Source organism: Sinocyclocheilus rhinocerous, unplaced genomic scaffold (genome assembly GCF_001515625.1).
Source record: "Sinocyclocheilus rhinocerous isolate Xijiao unplaced genomic scaffold, SAMN03320098_v1.1 scaffold1809, whole genome shotgun sequence".
NCBI classification, from domain to species: Eukaryota; Metazoa; Chordata; class Actinopteri; order Cypriniformes; family Cyprinidae; genus Sinocyclocheilus; species Sinocyclocheilus rhinocerous.
Genome location: NW_015663347.1, coordinates 144,964 through 158,928, shown reverse-complemented (window position 1 = coordinate 158,928; position 13,965 = coordinate 144,964). Strand labels below are relative to the sequence as shown.

General features: G+C 37.2%; 2 protein-coding genes across 2 annotated transcripts in view; both read left to right on the top strand.

Annotated features, from left to right (window-relative positions):
* Positions 1-1,288: 1,288 nt before the first annotated feature.
* Positions 1,289-10,323, top strand: LOC107728794 (transient receptor potential channel pyrexia). Its single transcript, XM_016539070.1, has 15 exons — positions 1,289-1,435; positions 2,107-2,268; positions 2,414-2,523; positions 3,797-3,925; positions 4,007-4,098; positions 4,180-4,291; positions 4,476-4,646; positions 5,118-5,188; positions 5,287-5,454; positions 7,385-7,503; positions 7,583-7,787; positions 9,292-9,499; positions 9,588-9,673; positions 9,799-9,953; positions 10,140-10,323. Exons 1-15 carry the CDS (start codon positions 1,312-1,314, stop codon positions 10,211-10,213), a joined length of 1,986 nt encoding a protein of 661 aa, XP_016394556.1. The 5' UTR covers positions 1,289-1,311; the 3' UTR covers positions 10,214-10,323.
* Positions 10,324-11,341: 1,018 nt separating this feature from the next.
* ubr2 (ubiquitin protein ligase E3 component n-recognin 2) overlaps positions 11,342-13,965 on the top strand; it is a 46,690-nt gene continuing 44,066 nt past the window's right edge. The window contains exon 1 of the mRNA XM_016539069.1: positions 11,342-11,496. Coding sequence (XP_016394555.1) covers positions 11,413-11,496 — 84 coding nt within the window. The 5' untranslated portion in view covers positions 11,342-11,412. The remainder of the gene's footprint in view (positions 11,497-13,965) is intronic.

The window sequence follows — 13,965 nt, the reverse complement described above, 5'->3', positions numbered from 1 at the left end:
ACGCATCTAAATAATTGTAAACGGTTACTTGCATTGGCTTCGATTGCTGAACAAGAGTCCTGATGCGGTAGACAACGGAGGTCTTTGATGAGTTCTTTAGGAGTGAGCTGGAAGTTTACTTCTGGTTCTTCTGAAGATAGGAAAAAGTCCACAGCGAATCGAAGTTACTTGAAGATAAAAAACTGCCAGAAAATCAAAACTCAAGAGGAGAGTTTTGAGAAGTCTCGTATACTACCGTAAAATTAATGTCCAATACAGTTTTTCACCATATATAGTAGGGGAATTTACCGTTAACCATTTAACAGGTTTTTACTGTAGCATTTTTACAGTCTTTTACCGTTAAATTCACAGTCATTTTTTACAGTGTATAACTCTAAATCTTTGTCTTTTTAGAGGAATATGTAGGCAGCAAATACAAGGGTCTGGCAATGGATGAAGACAATGTAGATGGACAGAAGAAGATCCAGCTGAATAAAAGGCTTCTGGATCACTTTCGAGTCCTGGCAGCCAGCAATAAAGACACAGATGAGGTAATGCGTGAAACTAATGATGTGGCTCCACTTTGGTGAAATTTGGGAGAACATGATGTCGTATTTGTCAGTGCCACACAGTGATACTGATTTTTGCTTTCAGGTGGACCTGCAGTTTCTGAATGATGTCCTCACAGATGGAGCTGACCCAAACTCAGCTGATAAATATGGGCAAATGGCCCTGCATGAGGTTAATGTTTGACTGCTTATGTAAGACATTTATGCCATAAAATGTAATTCTGGGATTTAAATGTTCAGCTGATGCTTGCATTCAAATATTGAGAATATAGGTGACATCTTGTAAATCATTCACAGATGTCTGTGTTTATTGGTAGATCTCTCGGGCATGGAACGTGGACGTGATGCGTTTTTTCCTGGAAAGAGGGGCAGATTTTCAGAGGGCCGATGCTTTTGGAGTGACACCTCTTCACAATTTATATGCAAATGTCAAAGGCTAAAAGGGGTCTCTTAAGCCATAAAACCCCAAAGATCATGCATGATTCTACACAGACGTTACATATCAATCCTACACTGTAAAAAAAATTCCGTGAAATTTACGGTAAAAAAACGGCAGCTGTGGTTGCCAGAATTTTACCGTAAAAAATACGGTAGCAGCGTTTTAGGTTTTACGGTTTTAACTTAAATTTACAGTTAAATACCGTAATTTCATTAACTTATATAATGTTAATATACCAAACTATTGAAGTACTGAAATCTGTTTTGTACCTTTGTAGATGTCTGTGTTTATTGGTAGATCTCTCGGGCATGGAACGTGGACGTGATGCGTTTTTTCCTGGAAAGAGGGGCAGATTTTCAGAGGGCCGATGCTTTTGGAGTGACACCTCTTCACGTAGCCGCAGCTCTGGATTATGAGGAGATGCTGCAGTTCCTGTTAGAAAGAGGAGGTGTGTTTATGTGTGTTTATCAGGGTTCAGCAAAATTCAGAATTTAAGAACTGGTTGTACGCTCTCAGAAAAAAAAGGGTACAAAAGCTGTCACTGGGGCAGTACCTTTTCAAAAGGTACTAATATGTACTCTCTAGGTATTAACACGTACCTTTAAGGTACTAATATGCATCTTTTAGAGGTAAATAAAGTACTAAAGAGTACCTTTTGAAAAGGTACCAGCCCAGTGACAACTTTTGTACCCTTTTTCTGAGAGTGTATGTACTGTATTCATCAAAGAATTACAAAAAGGATCAGGGTTTTCACAAAAATATAAAGCAGCACAACTGTTTTCAGTATTGATAAAAATAAGAAATCGATTGATAATAAGAAGAAGAGCATTAAATGATCATATTAGAATGATTTCTGCAGGATCATGACACTAAAGAGTGCGGAAATGATGCTGAAAATTCAGTTTTGTCATCACAGGAATTAATAAAATTTCAAAATGTATAAAAATACAAAAGAGTTATTGACTGCTTTTACTCTTCTTTTTTTCTACTGTATTTTTATCAAATAAATGCAACTTCTTGGAAACTTTAAAAAGAAAAAAAAAACACTTCTTTTAAAATGTAAAAAAAAAATCTCAAATGACTGTATGCTTTGTCTCTGATATTTTGTTGCAATGGCAGCTGACATTGAAGCTCGCACGTATAAAGAGAAGCAGACCCCACTGCACTTTGCTGCTAAGAATGATGCTGTCGGGGCAGTGAGGATGTTACTGCAGAACGGGGCGGACATCGCTGTGCGAGACTATAAAGAGAGAACGCCTCTACAGCTGGCTGCTAACTTCGGTAAGGCTTTTATAACTCTATAAAGTCTGACCTGATCTGTGCATGCTCTGTGGATTAATCTGTTGATTACTGTCAAAGATGTCTCTACTTTTTTGACTTCTGCATTCAAGGGTGTTATGGGAGTTATTGGGTGTGTTATGTACAGATCGGAGTGAGACAGCACGTTTGCTGCTGGAGTTTGGAGCAGATGCTGGGGTGCAGGACTCTGATGGACAGCTCTGCATTACTGCCATGGTTACTAAAATGACTTCTGTGGTGAGGATTCAAGGATTGTAATCGATTCAGTACGAGTTAATCAGCAGCATTAATGACATTACATGTATTCATTTAGCAGATGCTTCCATCATGACTTTCAAATGAAAATAATACTAGCAAAACCCATTAATCCAAGACACAATACAAGTATTGCAACTAAATTTTTGGAAATATCAAATCAATTAAAGCAAACAATTTTAGTTTATTTTTTCTGTCTTTGCACAATTTATCTGGACTTTGCTATTCTTTTGCATAATGTAGAATAATGAAAATCATTTGTAAATCATGCAAGTAAGAATAAATAAATATAAAATTAAATAATTGTTTTTATTTTAATAACTGATATACATTTACATGACTGAATTATTTATTATTTAAATGTATTAAAAAAATTTTTTTTTAATTTTTTTTATTTTTTATTGCAGTGCTTCACATTTCTGCTTTTAAATTCTAAACTATTATTTTGGTAATTAATCTGTGGTAGATATCATCAGGCCACAAACATTAAGCTTGTTGTAATAATGAAACTAATACTTTTATTCAGCAACGATGCATTACATTGATCAAAAGAGATAGTAAAAGCTTTTACATTGTTACAAATTATTTAAAATAAATGCTGTTCTTTTGAGCTTTCTATTCGTCAAGGAATCCTAAAAAGAAAAAGTTTCCCAAAAAAAATATGAAGCAGCACAACACAACTGTTTTCAACATCGATAATAATAAGAAATGTTTCTTGAGCATCAAATCAGCATTTTGGAATGATTTTTAGAAGGATTATGTGACACTGAAGTAATGCTGAAAATTCATCTTTGCATCACAGGAATACATTACATTTTAAAGGGGTCATATGATGCTGCTAAAAATAACATTATTTTGTGTATTTGGTGTAATGAAATGTGTTTATGCGGTTTAAGGTTCAAAAAACACATTATTTTCCACATACTGTACATTATTGACGAGCCGTTTTAGGTAGGCGTGGTTGACTCTTAACTTTTATAAAGAATATCTCTTTGGATTTGAGACTTTAGTCTTTGCAACTTTACAGATCTTCTTTATGCACCAAGAGCTTGTAACACTCCAAAGAGAAAGGAAAAATTGAAATCGCATCATATGACCCTTTTAAAATATATTCAAATAGAAAACAGTTATTTTAAATTGTAATAATATTTCACAATATTGCCGTTTTTACTGCATTTTTTGATCAAATAATTGCAGCCTTGGTGAGCATAAAGATTTCCTTTAAAAACGTTATAAAAATCTTACTAATTGACAGGCTGATTTGGCAATGAATCAATTCCATATGAAAGACCGAATGACCCGAAAACAGTTCTACTACCTTCATCTCATGGAGCCAAAACCTGCTGACAAGACAAACCCAAAAGGTTCTGATCCGTCATCACCGGTACACATCTTTAAGCACATTTCACATACATTTCTGTACAGTGTTGCTGCATTAGATTATGAGATTTGTCTCTGTCCACAGCTGGAGTTTATTGTCAGTCAGGGCAAACTGGATCTCATCATGCACCCTGTAGTGCTCAAACTCATCACTGTCAAATGGAACTTATATGGCAGGTAAACCAACATCAAAGTTCAAAACTGATGCATGGAGAAACATCAGCAGAGATCAACATCACATTAAATGTTTTCCTACAGAACGGGAGCCTGGATACTCTTGCTTCTCAACTTCCTATTTATCGTGTCCTGGACAACAGTAGCCATATCTGTGTCGGTACGTCCAGATGGAGATCGGTACAATCTTCCTCAGGTAGGACTAACTATCTTAATAGTGTTAACTATCTTTCTCTTGTTGACGATCGTTGACATATTGAAGGGTTCTTCCTTATTTTTTGTAACGTTATTGAGAATGCGCAAAGTAAACAAATCTAGAATATACATTTTTTTGCTTCTGAACAAACATATGCTTACAGTACATGCACTTCTCTTGGTAGGACTGGTGGCGTGTGTTGTTGGTGGTTTTGGCACTAGTGCTGACGGTGGCTGAGGTGTACAGGGAAGTGATGGAGATTGTGCGATCTAGGAGGAAACTGAAGCACTGGCAGCGTTGGACTGTGCAGAAAATCAATGAGGACTTGAGCTGCTCTCACCCTATGTGGCCTGAGGTAACACACTGAACCCGTTCACACTCTCACTTCTACTTGGCCTTATTTAAGAAGACTGCACTCACAATCTGGATTGAAATCTGTTGATGGATCCTATGTTTTTGATTTTTGTATTTTAAAAGCTTAGTTCACCCAATAAAGAAAATTCTATCATCATTTATACAATTCAGCTTTGCCATCACAGGAATTGATTACATTTGAAAATGTATTTAAATAGAAAAAAAGCTATTTTAAACTATACTAATATTTCACCATACTGCTATTTTTACTGTATTTTGGAGCATAAGGGACTTCTTTCAAAAACACAAAAACATAAAAAAATAATTTTTAATCATAATTAAATTATTCCAAACTTTTGACCTGTAGTATAAATGAACAGGAATAAAATACACTCTTGTAAGGACACAACTCACAATTGATTTATTTTTTTAAATATATATATATATATATATATATATATATATAAAACAGGAACGCAATTACCTGGAAGGCCAAATTAAGTATATTCGAAACCTGAAAGGAACCTACTCTCAAGACCTCTGGTAATTTATTCATCACAAGCTAATATACAGTTGAATGTGAAAGAGTGTGAAAAAGTACATTTCCTGTATGACTAAGCATGCTGGGATGTCTCATGCAGGAATATCTTTGATTGGCTGGTCTATTCGCTGCTGCTGGCAGTTCTGGGCATCCACTTGGCAGATATATTCCTAGTGTCTGACTCACTTCGACAGAACAGTCTTCGCCTCTTCGCAGTGTCCATTATTTTCCTGTGGTTAAGGCTGATGAAGCATGTCCGAGCCTTTAGGTAATGAATCTTTTTGTAAGTATAACTTTGGGATCTTGACTTCCACCAGGGGTTTCCAGAGCCCTTATAAGTCAAGCCTATTTGATTTTAGAGGAAATGATTATGATTTTTGAATAATCAAATAACCTAAACTACACACATTTTTTCTTACGGGAAAAACTAGAAAGCTGAAAATCAAGATGAATGCATGTAATTTGAAATGTTAAATGTATTTGTGTGTGAAAATTTCATTTTCAAAATGGCCAGATAAATTAAAATCAATTCATAAATTCTCTTCACCTGTTCTAGAATTCTATGTCTTACTTGAAAAATTGTGGATGTGTATGTAAAGTAAACTTTTTTAAAGGGAAGCATGTGGCTTTTGAGATAGTGGTCATCTGAGTACAATGTTGGGGACCTCGGCTCTGTAGGAACACCTGGTCAGTGGCAGTTACCATAGAGACTCAGATATAATGTCAACAACTTTTGGGTCTCCTGACTGCTATGACACACAGAGCGCCTGGAGTCAAATGCTGTCACCTGGCCAGTGGCCCAAATAACAATGCTTCCATATCTCAGGTTTCACTGAGACTCCACAGGTGGCCTCTTCTTTGTGGGCTAGGTAACCATGGGAACATACGAGCTGTGTCTCATTTAGAAGGCTGCGCCCTCCGGAGGTCGAATCCTCTGGAGGTCGCATCCTCTGTAGGATGCATATACGAAGTGTCCTCAAGTACATCTGCCGGCTCCGGCATTTTTCTAATTAACAACGGTTGTTTACGGCGACGCAAAGAATTGTGGGTTATCTGTAGCAGCGAAGGATACACCTCATGCATCCTCCGAATTCCCGTGAAAGAAGGTCGCATTCGGAGTGTCCTACTTGCTTTTCTGAAATGAGACAGCCTCGATGACGTATGCAGCCTTCGAATGCGACCTTCGGAGGGCGCAGCCTTCTAAATGAGACACAGCTATGGTCAGAGTTACGGTAACCATAGAAACATAAGGACACGGGGGTTTGGACACCATGTGCTCAGTCACTTCTGAATGCTACTACAGTATATCCATATTATGCCATTTCACTCATCAAGCAGAGCCAACAATAATTCGGCTGCTTTTTCCAGATCCAAAATCAATCACAATAGTGCAAACACTGACTTAAAGAAAAAAAAAAACTACAATATTATGTACCATTATACACAACCATTCAAAAGTTTGTGGTCAGTAAGATTTTATATTTGAATGTATCACTGTTTCCACAAAAATATGAAGAAGCACAACTCAGCATTAGAGTGATTTTTGAAGGATCGTGTGGCTGAAGACTGGAGTAATGATGCTGAAAATTCAGCTTTGCATCACAGGAATAAAATACAATTAAAAATAATAATATATAAGTTATAATAATAATAATAATATTTAACAATATTACTGTTATACTGTATTTTTTTTAATCAAATAAATGCAGCTTGGTGAGCATAAGAGACTTATTTTAAAAACATCTTACCAGCTCCAAACTTTTGACTTTTGAATGGTTGTACTTTTATAAGCAGGATGAATCATTGCAAATAATGTAATTGAGTCAAAAACGTCAGTCTACATTTGTCTTGACAATTAAAGGGATAGAGCACCCAAAAATGCAAATTGTGCCATTAACTCACCATTATGTTGTTCCAAACATTTATGTATTACTTTGTTATACAGAACTCAAAGATGTTTTAAAGAACAAAATTGGACCCATTGACTTTAATTGTATTGAAAAAGACAAAACCTTCTTTTGTGTTCCTCAGAAGAAAATAATTCATACTGGTTTGGAACAACATTTAGGGTGAGCAAATGAGGACAGAATTTTCTCTCTTTAATGGTTTTTAGTTGTGAAAACTGAGCTTTGCACTCTATTGGCCTACAACATGACACATGATTGTACTCCAGGTAATGGCTGATTTTTATTCTCTAGGGTAATGGGGCCCTTTATTGTCATGCTGGGGAAGATTGCAGGAGACGTGCTGCGTTTCCTTTTTCTCTATATAGAGATCTACGTTCCATATGCCTGTGCTTTCTGGATCATATTTGGAGGTACATCACAAATACTTATAGTATATAACTTTATATGTAAAGCTGCATGATATATAAATGTTGTGCTTACTGGTCTCAGGTTTAGCTGAGGTGCCAAGTATGAAGACGGTTCCTGAGCTGCTGTACAGCCTGTACCGTATCACCCTGGTGGATGAGTATGAGTTTGATGCCATGCTGGATGTGGACGCAGTGATGGCCTACCTGCTCTGTGGAACATTTCTAGCCCTCTCTGCTATTCTCTGTGTTAATTTACTGATTGCTCTGCTTTCTGACACTTTCCAAAGGTATTAATTAGCCATATACACTTTTATGATATGTTTATTAGGGGTGTAACAATACATTGACATGGATTGATGCATCGATCAAATGACTGATGACATGATGTATTAATGCAATGCGTAAAAAAAAAAATATATATATATATATATATTTATATACACACACACACACACACACATATATATATATATGTATGTATGTATATATGTATATATATATGCTGGAACACACATGCTGGAGATTTACTACTAATCACAGAACCGGCTTTACTGATGAGATGCGCATGAAAATCGCATTTGATTATTTGCACAGCCCTAAGTGCAGTACATCATGGGATAGCATATATACATTCTGTGTACATTATACATACAAACACACACTCACTGAGTCTTGCTGGTCTTTCTGGAAATGCGGGCTGTCTGTCTCCATGCTGTCCTCCTGAACATCACCTCTCTGTATCGTGTGACGTGTGCTGTCAATCAACGCCAGGGCCTCGTCCTGAACCATCTCACACACACACAACAGCAGCTGGGGAAGCTGGGTAATCTCTCCTCCTGAACCAGTAAATGTTAAACAATTGTTAAAACAGAACAAACAATATGCACACAGTTGGTGTAATGTGTTATCCCCAAACAAACATGCAGACTGACCGTTGAGTCCTTGTATCTGCAGGGCTAAGATGTGAGCTGACAGGAGTTTGGCTTTGGTTCGGTCCGTGAGCTGTTGTTCAGCATGTAGAACGCTTTCCATCATCAGAGACAGGGGCGGCAGTAGAGCTGGGGCAGACACCAACACACTGACACAAACCACATCAGCAATATTATTTAACATGCTCTTTTGAAGAGTTTTGAATATTATATAGACACTACTAACATTCAGAACACCTATATATATATATATATATATATATATACACACACACACACACATACATATATATATTGTCCATTGTCAATAGCGTGGCAATGTATGCAGCACAGCTCACATAAAATTCACTTTCAAACCTAGCATCTCTCTAGAATTCGCCTGACCAACTTGAACATGAGAGAAATATGCACAGGCAACTTTTTTCTTGCCCTCATGCGAAATTCAGAATGCATGGATTCCTACTGAAATGCTTGAATTTCGCCTGCTAAATTTTTCCAAGCAACGGTAAATGTGACCACACCTTAAAGGGATAGTTCACCCAAAAATTTAAATTTTGTCATCATTTACTCACCCTCCACTTTGTTTCTAAACCTGTATGCATTTCTTTCTTCTGTTAGATATTTTCTTCTGACGATATTTTGAAGAATGTTGGTAAACAAATAGTTGACGGTAGCCATTGACTAAGTATAGTATTTTTTTTTTCTTACTATGGAAGTCAGTGGTTAACGTCAACTGTTTGAGTGAACTATCCCTTTAAGAGTATTGATGCATCATAATCACCTTTTTGGTTATGCTACTGTAGATGTGTTTACTGTGAATTCTCGTTGTATTGAAAACACCTAGAATTGTTTGCGTTTGCAGGGTCTATGACAACGCGTTGGCCAATGCGGTGATGCAACAAGCTGCTATCATTCTGCAAATAGAGGAATCCATGCCTTGCCTGAGACGTTGCTATGACAACGAGTACATCCACCAGCATTGTGCCCCGCTTGGAGAATTCTATGATGATGACGTCACCACTAACCCAGAACAACATGCTGAGATGAAGAAGCTCACAGAACAGATCAAGGTGTCTACATCAACAACTACTGTATGCTGTATTTTTCACATGTCCTTTCTGAAATCTCAGAATAACTGAAACTTTGCAAGTTCCGCAGGATACTTTAGATAAATATCTGAACATCCAAAGAGAGACACTCTCACCGCAGTTAGCCTATGCAGGTGCCAGAGAAGATACCACAAGGTTGGTTGATAAACATCTAGCAACTTCTTGATATTAGATCGTTACAGTTTTCATGCTATAATGCATTTGGACGTGATTTTCCTGGAAAGGCTGCTTATTATTATTTTTTATTTTTTTTACAAAAGGAGAAGTGCTGCACTTCCAGAGAAAGAAGAACATCTCAAGACTCTTCACAGACTTAAGAAAGACCAGCAGAAGCACAGTCAGGACCTGAGTGAGCTGAAGGCTGAAGTGAAGGAACTCCACAGTTTGCTGCTCAGTCTGATACAGTCCAAGACATGTAAGAGACCTCTGCACTTATAATGAACATCTGTGAAAGTATGCACAAACATGCATGGGATCATTGTAAGCCTCGTTTTTATTGAGGCGGTCATTGACATTCAAATATTTGTCTATGGTAAATAATGTTAACCATATGCTATAACCTGGAATATCCCTTTAAGCGATTTGACTGGTGTTTCTGCAGCTACTGATGATGACAAGAAACCCTCAGTGACAAAGCAACCTACAGCGGACAGTAAAACCTCTGAAATTAATTAATGATTTGCGGAAATCAACATTTATTTCCACTCGGAGCAAGACTTGGAAAGGACTTATGCAGCAAGTCATGATTATGTAACCTACCTTTGTTGTTCCTTAAGTTATGCCATTGTACCAATATAGATTTGCATCTGTGTATATTAAAGTGACTTTATTTTAATTATTAAGATTTTAATTATACAATGTGAAACAAGACTAGTCTCTTTATCTGAACCCCAGAAAACCTCAAAGAAATAGTTTCCACACATTTTTTATTTATTTTTTAATTTTTTTTATTTTTCTCACACTCAAAACTCATATGCTGTCAATGCACACTATACTGGTCAAGTTTGGAATCATTACGTTGTTGAGCATCACATCAGATTGGAATGATTTCTGAAGGATCTTCAGAATTGTGATTTGCTGTGCACTTCTCGGTCACCGTAATCATGTGACAACTGAAGACTGGAGCAATGATGCTGAAAATTCAGCTTTGATCACAGGAATAAATTAAATTTTAAAATATATTCCGATAGAAAACAGTTATTTTCAATTTTAATAATAATTCACAGTATTGTTGTTTTACTGTAGTCTTGATCAAATAAAAGCAGCCTTGTTTAGCATGAGAGACTTCATCCGAAAACATGAATGATTTCACATTTCTGACCTGTAGGCCTAGTGTATATTTTGTGAAACAGAAAAGGAGTCATTACTTGTACGCTTGTATCTGTAGTATGATAGCTTTGTGTGAGGAACAGAAAGCTTATTAATTATTTATCAGGGAGTTATACTGATAATCTCCCTTCTCTGAAATCCCATTTGTGTTCGGATTCAAAAATGTGATGTCATGCCAGGCTTGACATCATTAATAGACCACTATGAAGTCTTTTGGGATGACAAATAGCTGCATGAACGATTCTTCAAAAATCCACTACCCTTTAAAGCCTTCACGTATATGACACCTTAAAATACTGCATATGTAGGGCGCTTCCTAGAGAAATAACAGCATATGAGGTTGGGAGGGACAGTTTAATTATTACGTGAGCAATTTCTTTAAAACACATGTGACAGGGCTACTATTGTAGTTCGTCACCAGGGCAACAGCAGGGATACTTTCCCATTAGTCAGCTGAAAAGTTTTCTAGCTCCTTGGCGGAAGTAGGACGGAGCGGCTGATTTCCGCTTCCCTCGCTGCTGCTTCTGCTGGTCACTGAAGTAAAGATGGCGGCGGCCGAGACCGATCGTGAAGCACCGTCCGCTCTGTGTAGCGAATTCCTCCATTTCTCCGCAAAGGACACCGCTGCGGTAGGCGACAGTTGTATAACGACTTTCTAAAATGTCTCTACTGATGAACTATATGAGTTCGGTTGCGGAAGTCGGTGCGTTCGCGATGAATTTTGTGTTTTTTCTCGCTCCTGGTCTCGGGTTGTTTTGCTCTGTCGTCCTGCTAACGCGCTAACACCGTTAGCCTGTGAGGTTTTCACACCTCAAGCTCCAAAACACACACACTTGACACTCAATTTACACGAATATTTATTTAATATAGCTACAAGTAAAACATTCGTTCATTTCTCTAGTTGTGGGTTTAACTTGTGGCTTTGCTGATAAAGAAACTATCTGTCAAGAGTTGGATAAAAACAACATTGGCTGCTTTGTTCATCATCTTTACGTTATGTAGTTAATGGTATAATTAACAACAGCTCTTTTAACGATGTTTACATTGATCTAGGCAAGCAAATAATCAAGCTGAGCTTGTGAATTGGTGTAGTTCTTCTGCATTCCTGTAAATACATTAGTATTAACCGTGTTTTTTGGATTCTTTCTCTGCATAGCAGGTGCTGAAGAATGTTGTGGTAGCCCAGTTACATGATTTTCATTATTTCATTATTATCATATTTACATGCCACATCCATCTCAAAAACATAAGTAGGTTTGTTTTTACAGAGTAGCTCAGATGGTGGTTATATTAAACCACATGCAAGACCTCACTTTGCTGCGGTTTGTATCGTCTGATAGACCGAAAGACAGCACTGCACGCTATCCTGGGTATTTTTGACTGTATATTAGACACCATGTGCATGAAAAACACAAGTTACTTTACGCTATAGGTCTGTGTTAATAAAACTACAATCTGATCTTCAATCTCAAATCAACTCTTGCATGGTGAATTGTATGAAAACAGATGCTGGATTGTTTGGCTGTGTGCTCTAGCACTAAATCCAGGTTAGTAGGTCGATGTAGACAGTCGCAAAGACTGCCAAGTTTTGCTTACTGTGCGCACACATAATCCCTGTGTTTCCTTATAGCATGTGATCGTGGCACATACATGCTGTTGGATCAGCTAGGTTGTTACAGTAGCTCCTTCAGGAAAAAAAATGCTGTCAGAATCACACATAGTTACAAAACCTAGTGAGCTTCCTATGATTATCTTTTAAGGTTGCGTCTTGGAGAAAAGAAAAGTTTCAATCTGTCTGCCATCCTGCAGGAATGATTGTGCGAGTGCATTCTGGGATTCCATTCCATTTCATTCTTTTTTAAAAAAAATTTTTTTATGTGCCGTAAATGCCATGTTTCCTAGTCTGTTATTAAATAATTAACGGCTTTTAGAACTAAAGTTTGTGTTTTTTTTCTCAGAAGTTTGCAGTGTTTTTTTATTTTTTTTAAAAGCATCTCTGTCTTATGCTCACCAAGGCTGCATTTGGTCAAAAATACAATAAAAACAGCAATATTATTACAATTATAAAAATTTAAAAGCTATTAGTCTAGTCTTCAATTTCACATGATACTTAGGAAATCATTGTAATAATATGTTGATTTGATTGTTGACATTTCTTATTATTTTCAATGTTGATTGCTTAATAATTTTGTGGAAAGCACCTTACATTTATTTTTCAGGATTCTTTGATGAATAGACAGTTCAAAATAACTTTTTTGTAACATTTAAAAGCACTTATTCTAACTTTTGACCAATTTAATGCATTCTTGCTGAATAAATGTTACTTTAAATAGCCTAGTAGTTTATTATATATTCATACATATGAGATGCAAATCTAATGAATTCTATATTAAAGGGGTCATATGACGTTGCTAAAAAGAACATTATGTTGTGTATTTGGTGTAATGCAATGTGTTTATGCGGTTTAAGGTTAAAAAAACACATTATTTTCCACATAATGTACATTATTGTTGCTCCTCTATGCCCTGCCTTTCTGAAACGTGTCGATTTTTATAAAGCTTATCGTTCTGAAAAGCGAGGTGTGCTCTGATTGTGATTGGCTGAATACCTCAAGCGTGTGACGGAAATGTTTTAAATATGTAAACGTACTTACATGTTGTGAGTCAGAAGCGCCAGACTGTCCTTGCAATGTTGGAACTGCCCAACTTTATAGAAACAGCCTTTGTGCCACAGACGCATTGTAGGCTACTCTTCCAGGTTCAGGAAACAGTCCTCCATAAAATGCGCTGCACACATCTGAATATTTGGGTTGAACTGTTCTGGAACAGTGTTGTAAATACAACTTAACCACTGATTTCTAGTTGTGTCCTCTTTTGGAAGGCTTTCACAACGAAACACACAGCGTCACACACAGCCGGCTAGAGTGAGCGGAGGCCGCCGGGCTTGAGGCAACCACATGTGACGACCCCGGGCTGGACTCCGCTTCATCCACGGTGAAAGCCATTCTGGCGATCCGCAGCGCGAAGTTGATGTATTTCCTCAGCGACCAGCACGGATCAGCTCTAGGCATGACGAAGCGGATATCGTCCTCTTTTGGA